Source organism: Buteo buteo, chromosome 23 (assembly GCF_964188355.1).
Source record: "Buteo buteo chromosome 23, bButBut1.hap1.1, whole genome shotgun sequence".
Classification (NCBI taxonomy): Eukaryota; Metazoa; Chordata; class Aves; order Accipitriformes; family Accipitridae; genus Buteo; species Buteo buteo.
In genome coordinates, this window is record NC_134193.1 from 20202230 (window position 1) to 20219314 (window position 17085).

The following is a 17085-nucleotide window of genomic DNA, read 5'->3' on the forward strand; positions in this document are numbered from 1 at the left end:
GTGTCTCTGGAGGAGGGCTCAGGGCAGTCCTACAGCGTTGGGGGTCAGGCCCAGCGTGGGGAAGAGGTCTGAGCCAGGGGTCCCGGTCCCGGGTCCGGTGCGGGTCCCGATCCCGGGTCCCGATCCTGGGTCCCGGCACTGGCCGCTCCCTGCTCTGCGCCCTCCCGCCCAGCAGGGGGAGCTCTCCGGAATCCGAGGCGCTGCGCGGATTGTCTCCGCGACGCTTCCGCCCGCCCGCCCTATATAAGCGGAAGGCGGGGAGGAGGCCGCCCTTTCGGCTGGGCGCCCGGCCGGGTGAGGAGCGGCGGCGGTGGGTCCCTCTGCGGGGAGCGGGGCCGGCCTCTCCCTCGGTCCCGCTCCGTCCCGGCTGGGTGACGGGAGGGTCTCTGGTTCCCCTCGGGTGGGGGAGGCCGCAACCGCCCGCGGGTTGGGGAGATGCTTTCGCCCCCTCAAGCGGGGAGGCTTGGGCCGACGGGGAGGCCTCGGGCGCGGGAAGCCGGTACCGGCCGAGGTAGGCCCCTTCTGGGCAGGGCTCCTGCCGCACTGACCGCCGGCTGCTCTCCCCAGGTCCTCCTTCCCGCGCAATGTTGCAGCGAAGCTTCTTGAAAGTGGCGGCGGCCGGTTCCTCTTCGCTTCTTCTCACCCGTCGCTGAACGAGGGAAAGCTGCGGCGTGAGGACATGGCTGCGGACCGCCAGGACACCCCCCCCCCCCCTCCTTTGTGCAGGAGGAGGAGGAAGGTGTGTGTGGAGGTACGGGTGGTTCCTGTGTCCAGCTGGGTGGGCTGCCTGGTCTAGCTGATCTGGGTGACACCCGCCAAGAAAATGAGGCTTTAGTCCCCAGTCTTGCCTGCTCCCCCTCCCCAGGTTTCTGGGCCTCAGACGGGACAAAACGGTGCAGCCACGTGGCTGGAGACAGTCAGGGAGAGACCCGTAGGTCCCCTGGGCCCCGTCCGGTGCTCAGTTTCCTTCAGGCACTGCGATATTCAGTGTATGTTATAAACTGATGTATAGGAAGGTACTAGGATTAAGGTGAATAAGGCAAAGGGATGTGCTTCCAGTGAAGGAGGGGAGAAAATAGAGGGCTGCCACCTTTCCAGGTTTTGAGGGAAATGTTTAAAAACCGATTTGAGTAACTAAAATGAAAATATTAAGCAAATTAATTTTTTTCTTATATTTTAATCTTACGGTTTTCTGCGAAGTGGTGCAGTTCACAAAGAAGCTTGTTATGCAATCAGCTGAGCACTTGTTTGTTATTAACTGCATTCTTCCTTTCTTCGTATTTGTCTCTCTTCAGCCTGGCAGAAGACAAAGGGTGAAGTGAAAAAAGATTCTGTGCCTTGAAAAATGAAGGGTAAGTGGTGCTTAACACGGAGGCTGTCCAAGTAAGCTTCAGCCACCTTGGTAACTCTTAAGAGGTGTGTTACATTTACTATCTACACGTGCACCAAATACCTTTGTAATACTACTCTCCGAGTAGGTGATATAATCTTGTTCTTATAAATACCTTTTAACTATCACCTTTTTCAGTCTTTGGGGGCTTTTTTTCAACCTGCCACAGGCGTTGCAAAGGTGGCTGCTGTGGCATCTTTGTGTCATTAGGTGGCAGAGAGAGACAGGCTGTATTCTACGCTCGTTTGTTCTGAAACCCGTGAGCATTCAGAGTGATTGATAGCCTGACATTATTTATAAATAGGGTGGTTAATAGGAGACTCCTGAGAAACTAAGCCTTCCCTATTATTTTTTTTTAAATTGCCTTAAATGTGGGGCTGTACATAATAGAACGGAAAGGTGTTCTGTTTGATCTGTAGTGGCTGTGCAGCAGAAAGGCTGTGCATGGCTTTCTGATTATTTAGCCTTGAAAACGGTAGGATCCTCTTGGTACATAGACTTGTATTACAACAGAATGAGTTGAAGTGATCTGTCTAAAGCCACTTGGCAAGTTGGTGACATCACTGGGAGCACATCCTGGGAGTTGCATGCTGCCAGCCCCGACCCTATTCCTCTCCGAAAGTAAAAATATGCCTGTGCTATGCATTTATTTCTTTACCTTCCCTCTCGTACTGGGCCTTTCAAATTTCTGTTGTCAGTGAAACAATAACCATATAACTAGGCTTTGAAGCGTGTCTAAATATATAAAATAAATGGTGTATGTATCTTCCACTTTTTCAGAGAAAGCCGTGTGACATGGCAGACCCAGGAGGTCTTCTCAAAGACCTGAGGTGAGCAGCAGCGGATGCAAGTTCCCCTGTTAAATAGCTCCATGCCCCAAGTCGTGTTGCAGATGTGGCTGTAGTGCCATGTTTGTGTCATTAGGTGGCAGAGAAGAAAAGGCAATGTCTTTGCTAGTGCTCTGAAACCTGTGAGCACTCGGGAATGATGAACAACCTGACAATTATTTCTTGCTTTTCCTGTTTTTTTTTCCTTTAATGTTAATCTTAAATCATGAAGGATGGACAGCTGTGGAGGGACAGGGTACAGAAGCTAGCCCTGTCCTTCAGTGTGGCAGACAGTCATTCTCTTAATGAATACCTTGTTTATGTGACAGATAAGAGATGTAACTGATTTTTCTGCCGTCATGTTCTATGTTTTAGAAGTGAAACTTCTATGTTTTACTAACACACTGTGTTAAAAGCTAATTCAGATTTCTCGCATATCATATCTTTTATTGTTATGGAGGAATGGCAAACTCCAGCATTATTTATTCTAATAGTCCTGAGTCCTTGGAGATTTGCTCTCCTGACACGTTAATATCATTAGAGGTCAGAGATGAAGAGGCTTCCTGTGCCCGCAACTCATTAACTGCTCAGAGATTAGTAGCTTGACAATGTTTCCATGTGTACCTCTTTCTCCAGAGAATCAGCGGAAGATGGAGCAATTTTAACAGCAGCAGGGGAACGTCCGTTCTTTTTTTTTGCAAGGACAAATAGAAGCGACAGCTCTATTCTTGAATTCTATTTTTGCCTTTAACAGTCCTTTATAGCCTGCAAGACATCCTTGCTGGCTGCCTGTTCTGTCTGTTAAAGGGCACCTCTTGAGTGTTGCAGGGTTTAGCATTACGTAGATGCCAAGAATCACACCAGGCAGTGGAGGAGATGGGGGGAAAAGGCACTCAAGTTTGTTGTTTCCAACATATTGGCATGATCTAGAAACAATTGGGCATGGATTTAGCATGTGGAGAAAATTGCACCCTATTCCCAACACTAATAAAACACTCAGCCAACAGCATCTTGACTTCCAAGGGTGCTGACTAAGTTTTACCAGAAGATGCAGTCGGCAATCTTCTGAAATGCAGCTTTATAATCATGCTTGCTTTTGGGGTGGGGCGGGGAACAAAACAAATAAAACCCAACCCAACACTCCTTCCCCCAAAAAACCCAAACTGAAGGTCTTTTTCCTTCTTACAGTTACTTTTGAGAACAGGACTGATTTCTGGGACTTGCTTCAAATATTGAAGGTATGTATTATGTCACTTCTTGGAAATGTACCTAACCTCAATGCATTACCAAAGCAGTCAGTGTCTGGGTAGAAGTCCTTGGGTTGGTACATCTTGTCCTTCTGACTTCTTATGGGACACAGACAAATAAAACAAAGAATGTTACTAGTGCATACTTGCAGAAAGAACTAAAAATTCAGTATTTCTTCATCTTTTTTGCTGACAAACCTCTACTTCAGGTGGAGTGCTTTTTTTAAAGTCCTTCTAAACTAACTTTCAGTAAGTGCAGCAGTGGAATGCTTTCCCCTGCTCTTTCCAAGACAAGATCTAGCCTCCTTGTGCATCATGTTCTAGCTGGTAACACAGCAGACAAAAAGCAAAAATATAATTGAGCACAATGTGACTTTTTAGTTGGTTTCCGCTGTGTTTATATGCTAGCATGATGGCAAAGGAACTTGACCCCCAAGGCAGTGATCTGCTAGGGAGAACAGGTATCAGCATATCCTAATAGCTGTGTGTGTCACTGTCCTTTCTCGGTGATGTGGCACACATGAGCCTCTGCTGTGCCAGTGTTATTAAAACAAGTGATGAGAGAAGCTCTGGCTACACATAGATAGTATTGTGAAACTCTGAGAGGCTTTGCAGTGACTAATAGCTTGACAAATCTGGCAGTGCTAAATGGTGGAAAATGTCCTCATTAAATGGGCATTATGAGGGCCAAAGGTGCCATTAACCAAGCGGGTAGCTGCTGGCTGCAAAATGAGCCATTTAATTGGGAAAAGTCACTGCCTACCAGCAGTGGCTTTGGAAAAGAATGCTAATAAGGTTGTTGGGGATATGGTTATGCAAAGAGGCATGCCTTAAGATGTGATTCTTCTATTTAAATTTCCTGACTTTCTTTTAACCCTGAAATACATATTTGAGTTTTTTCATCAGACTTTACTCGCATCAAGGGTCCTGTAGGGGTGGTGAGTGCCTAATGAGTCTCTCTTTAGAACTTTACTGTGTGAGGCATAGGATAGCTATTAAAATTTTCCTAATAGCATTTGCTGTTAACCATCTTCCCAAGACTGAGCAGCCATCCCAGGCTATGAATATTGCTTTACTGAAAGAATTACCTGGCTGCCAGCTGTGGAAAAGATGAATATTTTGTATTAAAGTGGTTTTGAGAGAAATTAAAAATCTTACTGCACATTAACTTAGCCCTTCATCATTTAGAACTGGTTTATGTCATGGCTTTGAACACTGGAATAAGCCCAGCTTTTCTTTCTCTGCACTATTAATAGTTTGCCTTTGCATTAAAGTTGGCAAACTCACCTTTGATTTTTAGGGACCCTAAGAGTGAAAGAGTAACCACGAGCAGGCTCCAGCTATCATGCTGTTAAATTATCACTTTCCTAGACTTGCCAGAGTGCACTGTGCTTAGCCAGAAGACTTTTTTCAGAACCTTTCTGATGTAGTGGCAAATAACCTCTCCTAAAGTAGTCTCATTTATTAGTGCCATCTGCTTTCTGTCACTGCTTTAGGTCCTGATCCACATAAGTTTGCAGGCACTTGGCTTCTGCTGACCGCAGTGAATACAGCTAGTGTGAGTTAAGGTGTTCCTGGGGTTCTGGACTGAAGTAAATTGCTTTCTGAAGTTTACTTGTGAATCCTGATAATCGAGCCCAGCTAATGACTTTCCTAAAATTTGGTTTCATTTTATGAAGCTTTTTTATTTCCTCTGGGCTGTGAAAATTCTTTGGACGGTCCCAAGACAAACCTGATGTAATTCTTCAATTAGCTGAAAATGTTGCCTCTGAAATGAAAAGCAATTCTCTGTCCCAACTAGCTGTAGTGCCTTAGCTCAGGTACTGTACCATAGTGAACAGCAGGGCTCGGGATGGTATGGATTAATTAGCTGCTCTAGTATTGACACTTATTGCTAATTTTTGCTGGCTGTATTTGAAATTGTCTAACATACTGGGCTTTTTTTATTTGCAGATCGTGCCTTGAGTTTTAGAATTTCTAGCAAACCTGGCTACAGCAAAATAAATGGTTGGCAGTGTCTGCATTTGAAGATTTCTGAAACTTCATCTTTTCTCGCACATGGGTTCAAGCACACTACAGCCAAAGTGCATGCAATGCAGCTTGTGGTTCTGAATGTTTGCTGTAACCTGGGTACTCAACTGTCTGTCTAAAAAAAATTACAGCTGTTCTGCTCCAAGTGGCCCTTCTGCTTTTGCTGTACTCCTGTTGCATAGCCGTAGGAGTTACAATCTTGCCCTTCTCCCAGTCATCTCGGCTCATATTCTAAAAGCACTGTTGTTTCAATCTGTGTTTTCTCTACATGGTTAAGAAGGATTTAAAAAAGACAAACCTAAATAAAGATGCCACCTACAATAAGTCTGAAATAATTGTTTGTGTATTTGTAGCACTGCAAGTAGTATTAATTTTTAACCATTTTAGGATTTAAGACTTTTATTTGTGGATATGAGAGCTGGGATGTTTTTTTTACTTTAAACAATGAAAGGCAGAAGTCTTGCTTACCTCCATCCCCTTGTGGCACAAATCTGTGCTGCCAAAGCAGCAGCATCTGGTGAGATCAGGTTGTCAGTCTTACAGTGTTCTGGCTTTTCCTCTTTTTCCAGCTAATGTGGGAAATCTGGAGACAGCATGAGTGTAAAATAGCTTTGCCTGTAGTCATTTTTCTCCCATATTGCAGTGTAGCTTGTAAACCATAAGCACGTGTCTGAAAACACTTGTGCTTTTTATTAGTGATGAACAAAACTTGGTGCTCTTGGGGTGTGGGAGTCGCAAGTGATGCCTGGAGTGTCCACTGCTGTTGCTGGGGTGTGCAGATTAATAACGTGGTAATGTGACAGTTCTTGTCAGAAGTGTCTTTGTTTGAATAAAGCTGTTTGGCTAGTTCTTTAAAGTACAGGGGCTGTCTTTCTCCTTGAATGTCATTCTGTGGATAAGCAAGGAACATGGTTGTTTCCCTCTTTTCTAGGTGCTTACCTGCTGTTTTATCTAATACTGCTTTTGGGGATGGGAGCAGTGGGGATTAAGTGTAGTGGGAATGCTGCTTACCTGGACAAAATTTACTAGTAAATTACAAATGGAGAGAGGAGGGTGAAAAATGGCTTTCCTGAAAATCTGAGGAGAGGATTTGGCATGGTTGTTAGGTTCCTTTTTCTAATAGCAGAAGAAAATTAATTTGTCAGTGGAGCTGGTTGCCATGGGAATGCAGGACAATAGACAAGGAGCTGGGGTGGCTGCATGGAGCCTCATTACTGAATTCCAGTCCTCGCCTTTGCTCTCCACCAAACACTCCCGTGCAGGTGAACCTGCACCTGCACACACCAGTGCTGTGCCTGGAGGTGGGGCCTTGACCACCCCTGGACTGCTCGTACTGAATTAAGGGTGACTTCGAGGGGCTGAGGAACTTGCCACCCTTCAAACACAGAAACCTTAAAAATGCTCAACCTTCCCACAGATGAGTTATGTTGTGAAGCCAACTCCTCTGTGGGAAGTGAGCTGCGCTGGCTCCCTGCTAGATTTAGAGCACTGTTGACACTGAAACATTTCCTCCATAAATAATACTGAGAGGTAATGATGATCCTATAGAACTAATAGAAGGAAATACTGGTATCTCTCCTCCAAAGGCCTCATAAATTTGCAGGCATGACACCACCGATTGCCTTCACAGGCTATATATACTGCCAGATGTATTTTTTTTCTTGGTGATTGTACTTCAGATACACGCTCCACTTCACTAAGCAATTGTTGGCAAGAGCACTGGCATACGGTCCATCAGCAGGAATACGATTGTGCTGGGAACACAGCAAGCTCGGGGTAGTTTACATACTCTACCCATAGTTTTAAAAGGTTGCTATAATTGAGTATTTAAAGGGAATGGACTATATTTGGAGACCTGGTAGTATTTACACGGTCAAACAAATGTCTTGAAACCAGCTGAAAGCTTGCCTGGAAATTCATTTTAATAATGAGAGAAGCACTGGATTATTCTGGTATTAATCTTTAACCTCAGCAGTGCAAGCCCAGCTTAGTTTTAGGAGAATTAAACCGAGAGGTTGGCTTATCCCTGCTCTAAGTATTGTGGGAAGTAACACACGGAACACATACGTTAACCGGTCAGGATTGTTCACGTTTAGCCCTTTTCCTTGGCCCTAGATGCTTCAGAAGCCGACACGTGAGAGGGAATGGCCTGTGCTGCCAATTTCAGACCGCGAACAGGAGCAGCTGGGTGGGAGCCTCACACAAGCCATCACATCACCGTCTGGGGTCAGGCACTTAAAAAAGGAGTGAAAGAATTGCCAGGATTCTCCACTGTGGAAAAGACAGCTTATCTGCTTCCTAAATTACAGCTGGATCTGACGGTAGATGACTCAAACACTTAAGGAGAGACTTTTGAATACGGAAATCTACCTTTTTCTCCGTTTTAGATCACAAGCAAGCTGGTTACTTAAAAGGCTGCTGTTTCGCTATTGATGTACTGGTGTGATTCACGTAAAAGCTATTTATTTACATCAGAGACGTTCATCAAAAGAAGATGTGACAAGTACAGCATGAATGATTCATTCTCATCTCTCTGCACTGCTTTCCTGTTAATCAAGGAACAGTTAGATGCGTCCAGCTGGGCTCCGCTTCCTTATCGCTTTCCGTGTCATCTTCTTCCCCCAAGCCCGTTCAGCCCGGCTCCTGCTGTCCCAGCTCCGCAGCACGCTCTTGCCGACTGTATCGATGATCCTGCTGGGCGGTGGAAGTCATGATGCTTGGTTTTCCATGAAGGAGAAGGGGCTGCAGCTATGCTGAACTCCCTGTGCAGGGTGGGGTTTTTTTTTCCTGTGGGGGAGAGGATGGAGAAACAGGCCTTCAAGCCTTGGACTTTACTCCAAGATTGCAGATTCTAAACTCCAGGGCCGTGCTTCCCCCCGTTAGGAATATTTGGTGTTTGAAATCTTCTTCCAGAGCAAGGTCTTGAGGTTGTTCAGCACGAGGGAGTGGTGCACTTCCATCTGGCTGGCCAGGCCACTGAGGGTCATGCAAGTTCGGAGCTGTTTCTGCAGCTCTTCTTTCAGCTCCAACGGTGCTCCGTACAGCAAGTAGTCCTGCAGCAACCCGCAGACCTTCGCCAGGTTGGGCTGCACCACGTCGCTTTTGCACTGCTTCATGAGTTTGTCGCATGTCGCCATGCAGTCCTTCCCGTAGGTGCAGTCCACGTTCTGCTCACAGTGACGTCCCTTGAGGAAACCCCTGATTGTCATCTCCGTTGCCACCTTCCTCAGGTTGACCATTTTGAAGTCGTATTTGTCGTTGTAGCCCACGTTCTTAAAGCTGGTCTCGCAGATGTAGAAGTTCCCGTAGGTCCCGTGGAATATCTCCTCCACGAACTCCAGAAGGCCGATGGCGATCTTTGCCCGCCGGGGCCACGCTGGTGCAAACCACTGGTGGATGATTTGGTGGACGACTGAAGGCAGCAGTGACTGGAGGAAGGGGGGGACATCCACTCCGTAGAGGGAGGTGTGGGGGATCTTCTCGGTAACATAGAGGTCCCCGCAGTGCCCCAGCAGCTTGGAAGTGTGCTCTTTCTCATGCAAGGACAGCATTAGAAGAAACTCATTGAGCTGAAGTAGCGCCCAGATGGATTTGGCCTCTGCTAAAGACACTTTCCCATCCCGGTTCACATCTGCTGTGGTGATGATCCGGCTCACCAAGGCTGCAAGAGAAGGCTGATCTCCCAGCTTGGACTGTGAACAGAACAAGAAGTGGCATCAGACCCTTGCAGCTCTCTTTGGGCTTCGCATCACAAAACTGAACTGGAGAAGCAAAGAACTGAGCTTGGGAGAGGACGAAACGGCCACCATGCTCGAGCAAATTCAGTGCCATACCATTGTGTATGGTTGAATGGATTCAGCTCCAGCAGAATTTTACCAGATTTGGGGCTGCTCTAGACCCAGATGGGAGCAAGGTTTTGAGAGCAAAGACCGGGCAGCGCTGCTGTCCCACCGCTGCAGCAGAAGCCCTGCACAGGGGTAACTGCTTCAGCGGTGCCAGCACTGCCAGGGCTGCCTGTGGGCTTGTGAATAAGCTCTGCCCAGCACCGATGCCACCCACAGCCTCGGTAGAGTGGCCTCCAGGGTTGCTGCTACTAAACTCTTGCAAATAATTCCTGCGTGGGAATGAAGGTTTTTCTTGGCTAATGCAGCACTTGCTCTACAGAACACAATAAGGAGCCCTGCCCAACACCCAGCAGCTAATGGGGGAGTGTGAGCCAGAGGAGCTCTTGTTGAAGGGGAAGGAAAGATGCATTTAGTCTTTCTGAATCACGAGTGCCATCCCAGGCCCACAGGATCCCAGAGGGACCCTCTGCACTGACCTTCAGGAAGTTGAGGAGCATTTCTTTGAACTCATCCATTGATGTCCCTCGTGTCGGCTTGTCAAAGAGGACCACGTCCCTCTTGGGCACAGAGTCTGGGTGACTGTCTGCCTTCAAGGCTTCTTCAATGCCACATTTGATGATCACCTCCCTCTCCCTCCAGAGCCCACTGTAAACCTACAGCAAAGGAGAGGGGATATGGCTGAGACAGGAGAAAAACAAGAGCAAGTGCAGAGAACTAGTTTCTGGTTTGGTTTGGGTACCAGGGATGGGGTGAGGAGTAGACGTGCAGGGAAGAGGACATCTCCCGGGTTTGATGCTTGCACCCATTCCCTGCTGTGTGGTGGTTTCCCTGGCGGGGCAGAGACCTACCTGCTGGGTGGGAGAGGAGGAGAGGCAGTGCTGGAAGAGGAGGCTGCGCTCCTCACACAGGTCTTTGCACGTGGAGCCAGAAATGATTCCTTTCTTGTACTGGTCACACTGCAGAGGGGAAGGCAGAGAGAGAAGCTCAGCAGGGGCAGCTCCCGGTTCATCCAAAGAAGACCGACAGATCGAGGCACATTCCCACAGCTTATGACCTGCGGCACCCCAAGCACACGCGCTGGGGACGTGCAAGCCCCCCCCCAGCCTCCCATGCTGCGGCCAGCCCTGCTCCCGTCACCTGCCGTGCCCAAACTCCTCAAGCCCCGTTCCTGCAGCAGGGCTGGGGCCAGCACTTTAGTTTTTCAATTTACCGTGAATAAGCTCTGCCCAGCACAGATCATCAATGCCACTGCATCCCCGGTGAGCCCATTTCCTCTGAGTTCATGTGAGTCTCTTATGCAAGAGAAAAACACCCCTTAAAAGAGGCACATCTGATTGCAAACCCACCTAGGCTGCTTGGAGGCAAGAACAGTATCTCCAATTGCCGACCATTTCTTTCCTTCCTGGGATTCCAAGGTCCTCAAGCACAGAGGGGCTACTCAGGGTCACCACCCCCACATCACTTTGGCCTTGGATTTGGCAGCCCGCAGGGTGCCACCAGCTGCAGGGCACACCGACCATGCCAGCACAGCATTCAGCTGCCTTTGGGCGACGTCTGCACCCTGGCAGCCATTTCAGCCAGTTCGGGGTGTCTGGGGGAGAGGGGAACGCCTGGCACGCTCAGACTTTCATTGGGGAGCTGTAGTGCCAGTTGCTCAGTCTGGCCCCTTCCAGCACCCCCAAACTCCCCACTCTGTCTTCCAAAGAAATCCCAGCCCAAAATCTTCTCTGCTCTAAGACCCAAAGATTTCTACTAGCCCCAGAGCAAGGACTTTAATGGGGGAGACATGGAGAGGAGTGTGTAGGAGCAGCTGGGGCTGAGCCCCAGCCAAACGGGCAGCAGCTGTGGGCAGAGCTCCCGGCTGCAGGCAGGGCCCTTTGGGTGCCTTGGGCAAGGTGGGGTTGGGCTGGCAGGGACCCCCCCTCCCTGAGCTGTTGGAGGGACTCCAGGGGAATTTGCTCCCGAGTGCTCCCGCTGCAAGTCCAGGGGGTTAGGGGAACTGCCAGGGCCGGAGGAGAGGGCAGCGTGGGGCTGGGTGAGGATGAGGATGCACGGGCTCAGCGGAGCAGCAGCCCCTGCTGTAAAAATGGGCTGGATCCGGTCCAGGCGGTGGCAGGGACAGACGGTGGCTCTGATCCACAAGCAGGATGGCTGGGTTGGGAGCTGGAGGCATCCCTGGGCAGGAGAGGCTGCAGCTTCTCAGCGAGGGCACAACAGCCTCAGGGCTGAAAACAGGAGCTGCAGAAATTCACTGCATCTTTTCCTTGGTGTTTTTTTTTCCCGACGTGGATGGGAATTAACCCTTGGACCTGCTCACAGGGGAAACAGCCAGATGCGGCATCTTAAACCCCAAGCTCAGAGCAGGAATTAGAGCCTGGGACCCCGTGGTCAGAGTCATGCAGAAAATCAAATTAAACGATCGTCGCTGTTGTTATGGCAATTCCTGCCTCCCTTCTGTGCTGAAGGATTGATGAACGAGGCATTTTCAGACAGAGCCCGGCGTCCCCCTCCTCACCTAGGCTGGGCAGGCGACCTGCTCCCCTGCCGTGGGGCTCACACCGCAGCCCCAGAGCAGCCCCACTTGGCTGCCAGCCCTGGGGATGCTGTGGGGAGCAGGCTGCACCCCACCGCAAACCCCAGGCAGGGGCAAAACGCATCAAGCCAAGCTCTCGCGAGGGGCCTGCTCTTTGTGCATGCTGGTGCTTTCTTTAGGGCACGCCAGCAGTTACAGATAGGCACCCGTGGCCTGGCTGCTCCCCTTTTTTCAATGGCTCTGGGGAGGTCGGGGGGTGCTGGCGCGATGCTCTCCCTGCCCGCAGATCCTGCTCTGACATTGCAACTTCATCTCCACAGACATTAATCTGCCCACGTCTGTCTGGCCTGCCCTGGCCTGCTTCCCTCCGACATCTCATTAAATTGTTTCGCCATCGCCCTGGCAGGATAAGGTCACCTCTCCCGCACCGAGCTCCGCGTGATGCCGGGGACGGATCAGCTGCCAGGAGGGCTCCTCGATCCAGCTCTAGTGCAGGATGCTGCCCCGGCGCTGCCTGCCCGGCTGCAAGGCATGGCACAGGGCTTGGGGGCGGCTGGAAATTGGGGTCCTGCAGCCCCGCTCACCCCGGTACCCCAAACTGGGACCAGCACGGCCACGGAGACTGCTGGCCACCACTCACGATTATCATCCGGCAGACGTGGCCGCGGCAGAGCTCGGAGTAGGACGAGTAATGCATGTATGCCACCCAGCTGCCCACGAAGATGCCCAGCCACACCACCAGCAGGTATTTCACCTTGATGCCCGGGAGGCGACTCTGGAAGGAAAAGAAAACGCTGGTGAAGGCCAGGGCTCTGCACGGGTTGGCGGTGGCTGGACAAGGACGACTTCTTTTATACAAACCAACCTGAGCGCTGGTGAAACCTTCAGCCTTTTTTATATATATTCACCAGTCTATTATGCAACTCCTGCTGCAAGTAGGTCACTTAAAATTCCCTAAAAGCAGGGAGATTACAGCGTTGGGCTGCGAGGAGCTGGATGCCGCGCATCCCCGTGCCTGGGAGCTGCAGCCGCGTGTGCCCGCTCTCCTGCCAGTGCGAGGAGAGACCCGCTGCCCTCTGCAACCCCCGGGTTCACCGTCAGGGCTGCAAGAGGCTCTGCTCCTGCCCGGGGAGACCCTTCTCAGCAGATCCCCCCCCTTGCACAGCCCCACGGACATGGGAGGCTGCCACTGCCAGCTCCCGTGTGGGAGCGGGCGAGTAACAAACCTGGAAGCGCATGGGTAATACTCCGTGCAAACAACTCAGAGGCTCGCAGCGTGATTTTGTTTTCCTGGCTTCGTTTCTTCCCCTCTGACCCTGCAACAGCAGCACTGCTGTCATCTGGCCTCCCTGCAATATAAGTTGTTTACCTGACCCGTATAACATGGCGCAGTTCCCTGGCAGTTCCTAAGGGCAGGGAGTTAATCCTTGCGTCAAACACCCCATTCCCTCCAGTTTCTATAGATAATTCCTGCTTCACAGCAGGCCAAGAGAGCCCTTGGCCAGTGGCCACCTCCAAACCCTCCTCTCTCCTTGCACCGCATGAGCCGGTGAGACCACGACCTGCTGCTGGGATAGGGCTGGATCTGAGCGGATGCGGCACCGTTACAACCTGCCAGGGATCCTCGCTTGAGTCTTGTAGCCCAAAACTGCTCCCACCTCCAAAATGCCTCCACCCTGGACCCTCGCCAAGCACCGAAAGGGTTTTGCCCCATGGATGGCAGTACCCAGAGGCGGTGGAGCCTCCTGCCCTCCTGAAGCAGCGGCTGCAGCCAGCGGCTCGGCTCACCCTGGACCCGATGAATGGGCTTCACAGGAATCGGCAGGCAAGGGTGAAAGCAGGCAGGTCTGCCTCGAGATCATGACATTTTGCATGTTAATTGGAAATGCCGAAGTGTGAAGCAGGCCACGACGCCCGGTCTGCCTGTCGAGCAATGGCACCGCTAAATAACGCCTGTTAAAGAGAACCCGACCATGGCAAGGACTTGGCAAAGGCAAAGGATGGGTGGCTGCTCCTGTGAGCTGAAAACCAGCTTAAGTCCCTGAAGTCAGACATACACCACTGCGACCAGTAAGATCCTCACCAACACAGCAGCCCCCCAAAAACTGCCCAGTGGTGGGGACGTGACCCACCAGGTCCCCTGCCCTCAGCAAAGGGGCCCTTTCCACGGACTTCCAACTAGAGACACGTCTTAGGGCAGCAAAGCCCTGGAATGGCCAAAATGTCCCTTTTTGCTTATTCAGACCTAAAACCCATCATGTTCCTGGGGCAGAAGGGGGGGTCAGGACTGCGACCGCAGCACGGCATAGGGAGCACTGGCTTCATCGTCCCCTAAATGGCAGAAAGAAACGTGGAGGTGGGGGACGCGTTGCAACGAGATGTTCCACTGGGCTTTGGTAATATTTTGGATTCATAGCTGGTGCTGAGGTTTCCTCCAGGGGCTCAGTCTCAGGGGATGGGGGTCTTCCCTGCCCGCTGCCTTCCCTGCCCACCGCCTTGGCTGGCAGCCTGCGCCAAAGGGTGTTATCCTTCGCTTGTGTGAGTTGCTGTGTTTAGTTTTAGGGCGACTCTGGGGGACTGGGAAGTGACTTTGGGCTGGAGCTGACTTCAAAGGCAAAATGGATGCAGCATCACAAAATCCTGCTCCATCCCCGCCGCTCCCTTGCAGCACTCTGAGAACACGGGGGCTGTTTCACGGTGGGTCCCAGCAGCGGGGACCATGCCAGAGCCGGTGTGCTCCCAGGGGCGGCTTGGCATGGCTGTCACCCCCCCTCCCGTGGGGTATCTGTGCAGGTGATCCCGGCGCAAAGGCTACCCCCAGCTCCCACCCACCCTCGCCCTGCACCCAACTTCGCCCTCCCTGACAGACCCAGTCCCCAGCCCCTGCCCACCGCCGCAGCCCCACGCAACCGCTCCTCAGGCCTTTTGTCTTGGAAGAAGACAGCTTGCGGGGGCGGCTCAGCAGCCAACTGCCCATCTCCCCTGGGAGCAAAGCTGCAGCACCCATCCAGCTCTCGGCTGTCCTGGGGACCCACAAAGCCACCCCTCTAAAGGCTCCCCTCGACCACGCAGCCCTTCCCGCACCCGGTGAGCCCAGGGCTTTGCTCCAGCTCTGCACCCACCTCCTGCCAGCACCCTCTGCCCACCAGATATCCCCTCCCGTGTCCCCCCTTCTCCCCTCCAGCGGGATGACCTCTCTGCTCCAGGACCTTCACCAGAGTCAAGGTTTCTCATCCCACGGCTGCAGAGAAAACACCCAGGACAGCATCCCCGGCCCCGTCACCGCTGGGTCCCTGGAGCGCTGAGACAGATCCCCAGCATCCCCCCCCCCCCCTCCTTCCCCCTGCCAGCTCAGGGATGGGAAGAAGGGGAAAAAAAAAGAAGAAAGGAAAAGAGGGAAGGAGACATCCCTGCCCTGCACTGCTGCATCGGCTTCTCCATTCACCGATGCGGACTGATGGATGGGGCTGCCCTGGTGCCCCCCCCCCGCAGCACCGCGGAGCGGCTTATGCAACCGCCTGCGGCTCCCGGTGCCGGTCCAGGTTCCCCCCGGGTGCCGGTCCAGGTTCCCCCCCCCGGTACCGCTCCCCGACCCCCCCCAGCCTCCTTCGCCCCGGACCGCGGCAGAGCATCCCTTTGTGCACGGCCAGTGCCAGGATGCGGAGACGGGCATCACCGACACCCCCCAAAAAACCGGACCACCGCCCCCCCCCGGTACCTGCAGGCCCTTGGAGAGGGGACAGAACAGCACCAGATGCACCAGCCGCCGGATCCTCCGCATGCTGCGGGCGCCCCGCGGCCGCGGGCCTCAAGCTCCGGGGGGCATGGCCGGGCTGCCGCGGCCCCCGCTTCGCCACCGGGTGCCGGGGTTTGGGGGGGGGGAGGGACACACGCGGGACACGGCACACACAGAGCGGGATTTGGTGGGAGGGGGGAGGCGGGGGCCGAGCCGTGCCGCCCGCTCGTAGCGCCGCAGCGCGCCCGGCCCGGCCCGGCGGGGCTCAGCGCGGCTCCGCCCGGCTCGGCGCGGGGCGGCGCACGCAGCTCCGCCGCAGCTCGGGGAGGAGGGGGGCTGCCGCCGGCATCGGGTCGGATCGGATCGGGTCGGGTCGGGTCGGATCGGACGGGTTCGGCCGGGCTCGGCTGGCTCGGCTGGGCTGGGATCGGACGGGTTCGGCCGGGTTCGGCTAGGTTCGGCTGGGCTCGGCTGGGTTCGGCTGGGCTCGGCTGGGTTCGGCTGGGTTCGGCTGGGTTCGGCTGGGCTCGGCTGGGCTCGGCTGGGTTCGGCTGGGTTCGGCCGGGCTCGGCTGGGCTAGGCTCGGCTGGGCTCGGCTCGGCTCTACTCGGCTCGGCTCGGCTCGGCCCGGCCCCGCGGTATCAGTCCTCACCCCAGCCGTCCCGGGAGGATCGCATCCCCACCGAGTCAACCCAATTCCCGGGTTCCCCATTTTATAGGGATCCTAAACCGGCATCCCAGCCCACAGCCCCGCGGTTTCTCCCCCACCCGGGGATCCCGGCCCCAGGTTCATCCCACCGTCCCTGGGGTCCCACGTCGGGTCCCCCAGCCCCGGGGGGCAGTTGCTGACCCTGGCAGAGCGGGGGTTCATGCAAAAGCCGATCGCCCTCAGCACTCGCAGCAGCTCGGGTTTTATTTAAAGCTAGTTCGGGTGGCAGCCTGGAAAAGCCCCCTCCCCGGTCTGCAGCCTACGAGCACGGCCGGGGGGCTGCATCCCCCCCAAAACCCCAGGGCTGAGGCCGGCCATGGCCCCTGCTCGTTCGCCTCTTCGCCGTCTCCCTTCTCAATCTCGCAGCGGCTGTCCCCCCTGTTTGCATTGCAGGGAAACCTCGAGGCAAGACAGGGGCTGCTTTGTGTCCGGCACCGAGGGACAGCCTCTCATCCAGGGGGGCTGCAGTATACGTAGGCGAGCTAGAGCAAGGGGGAAAGAGAGACAAAAATATGATGGAAAACGGTCTGGGAGGGTCAGTCATGAGGCCGTTGTTTAAGATAATTCCTCTCTCGCTGTTAGTAAGTCTTCGGATGATCCATTTGTCCCCTTTTCGTGGTTCAGATTGCTTCCTTCCATTTGAATTGGGCTTAAAATGACCTTTGAAAACAAGCTGGTCGCTTCGTACCCAGCGGTTCCTACTCGGTGTCGAGCACCAGGTGCCCAAGGACTAACGAGCAAAAGCCTTTGCTGGCCTAATCTGAACA

General features: G+C 53.1%; 1 protein-coding gene, 1 long non-coding RNA gene and 2 other non-coding genes across 8 annotated transcripts; 3 read left to right on the top strand and 1 right to left on the bottom strand.

Annotated features, from left to right (window-relative positions):
• The first annotated feature begins 254 nt into the window (after nucleotides 1-254).
• On the top strand, nucleotides 255-5830 carry LOC142043489 (uncharacterized). Of its 3 annotated transcripts, none has more exons than XR_012654055.1 (6): nucleotides 255-294; nucleotides 568-751; nucleotides 1296-1352; nucleotides 2171-2220; nucleotides 3406-3455; nucleotides 5418-5830. It is a non-coding gene; the product is annotated as an uncharacterized LOC142043489 (long non-coding RNA). The 3 variants fall into 3 exon arrangements; XR_012654057.1 differs by having other exon boundaries at nucleotides 568-739; XR_012654056.1 differs by having other exon boundaries at nucleotides 270-310.
• LOC142044101 (small nucleolar RNA SNORA17) lies at nucleotides 1550-1682 on the top strand. The gene has a single exon (XR_012654203.1). It is a non-coding gene; the product is annotated as a small nucleolar RNA SNORA17 (small nucleolar RNA).
• LOC142044102 (small nucleolar RNA SNORA17) lies at nucleotides 2261-2394 on the top strand. The gene has a single exon (XR_012654204.1). It is a non-coding gene; the product is annotated as a small nucleolar RNA SNORA17 (small nucleolar RNA).
• Nucleotides 5831-7859: 2029 nt separating the features above from the next.
• On the bottom strand, nucleotides 7860-15786 carry DIPK1B (divergent protein kinase domain 1B). Of its 3 annotated transcripts, XM_075054716.1 has the most exons (6): nucleotides 15592-15786; nucleotides 13100-13222; nucleotides 12514-12648; nucleotides 10189-10296; nucleotides 9817-9993; nucleotides 7860-9187 (listed from the first exon to the last, which is right to left on the bottom strand). In XM_075054716.1, the coding sequence occupies exons 1-6, from the start codon at nucleotides 15652-15654 to the stop codon at nucleotides 8375-8377; spliced, it is 1419 nt and encodes a 472-aa protein (XP_074910817.1). In that variant the 5' UTR covers nucleotides 15655-15786; the 3' UTR covers nucleotides 7860-8374. The 3 variants fall into 3 exon arrangements, with proteins under 3 accessions (XP_074910817.1, XP_074910815.1, XP_074910816.1); XM_075054714.1 differs by lacking the exon at nucleotides 13100-13222; XM_075054715.1 differs by lacking the exons at nucleotides 12514-12648; nucleotides 13100-13222; nucleotides 15592-15786 and adding an exon at nucleotides 10551-10624.
• Nucleotides 15787-17085: the final 1299 nt, after the last annotated feature.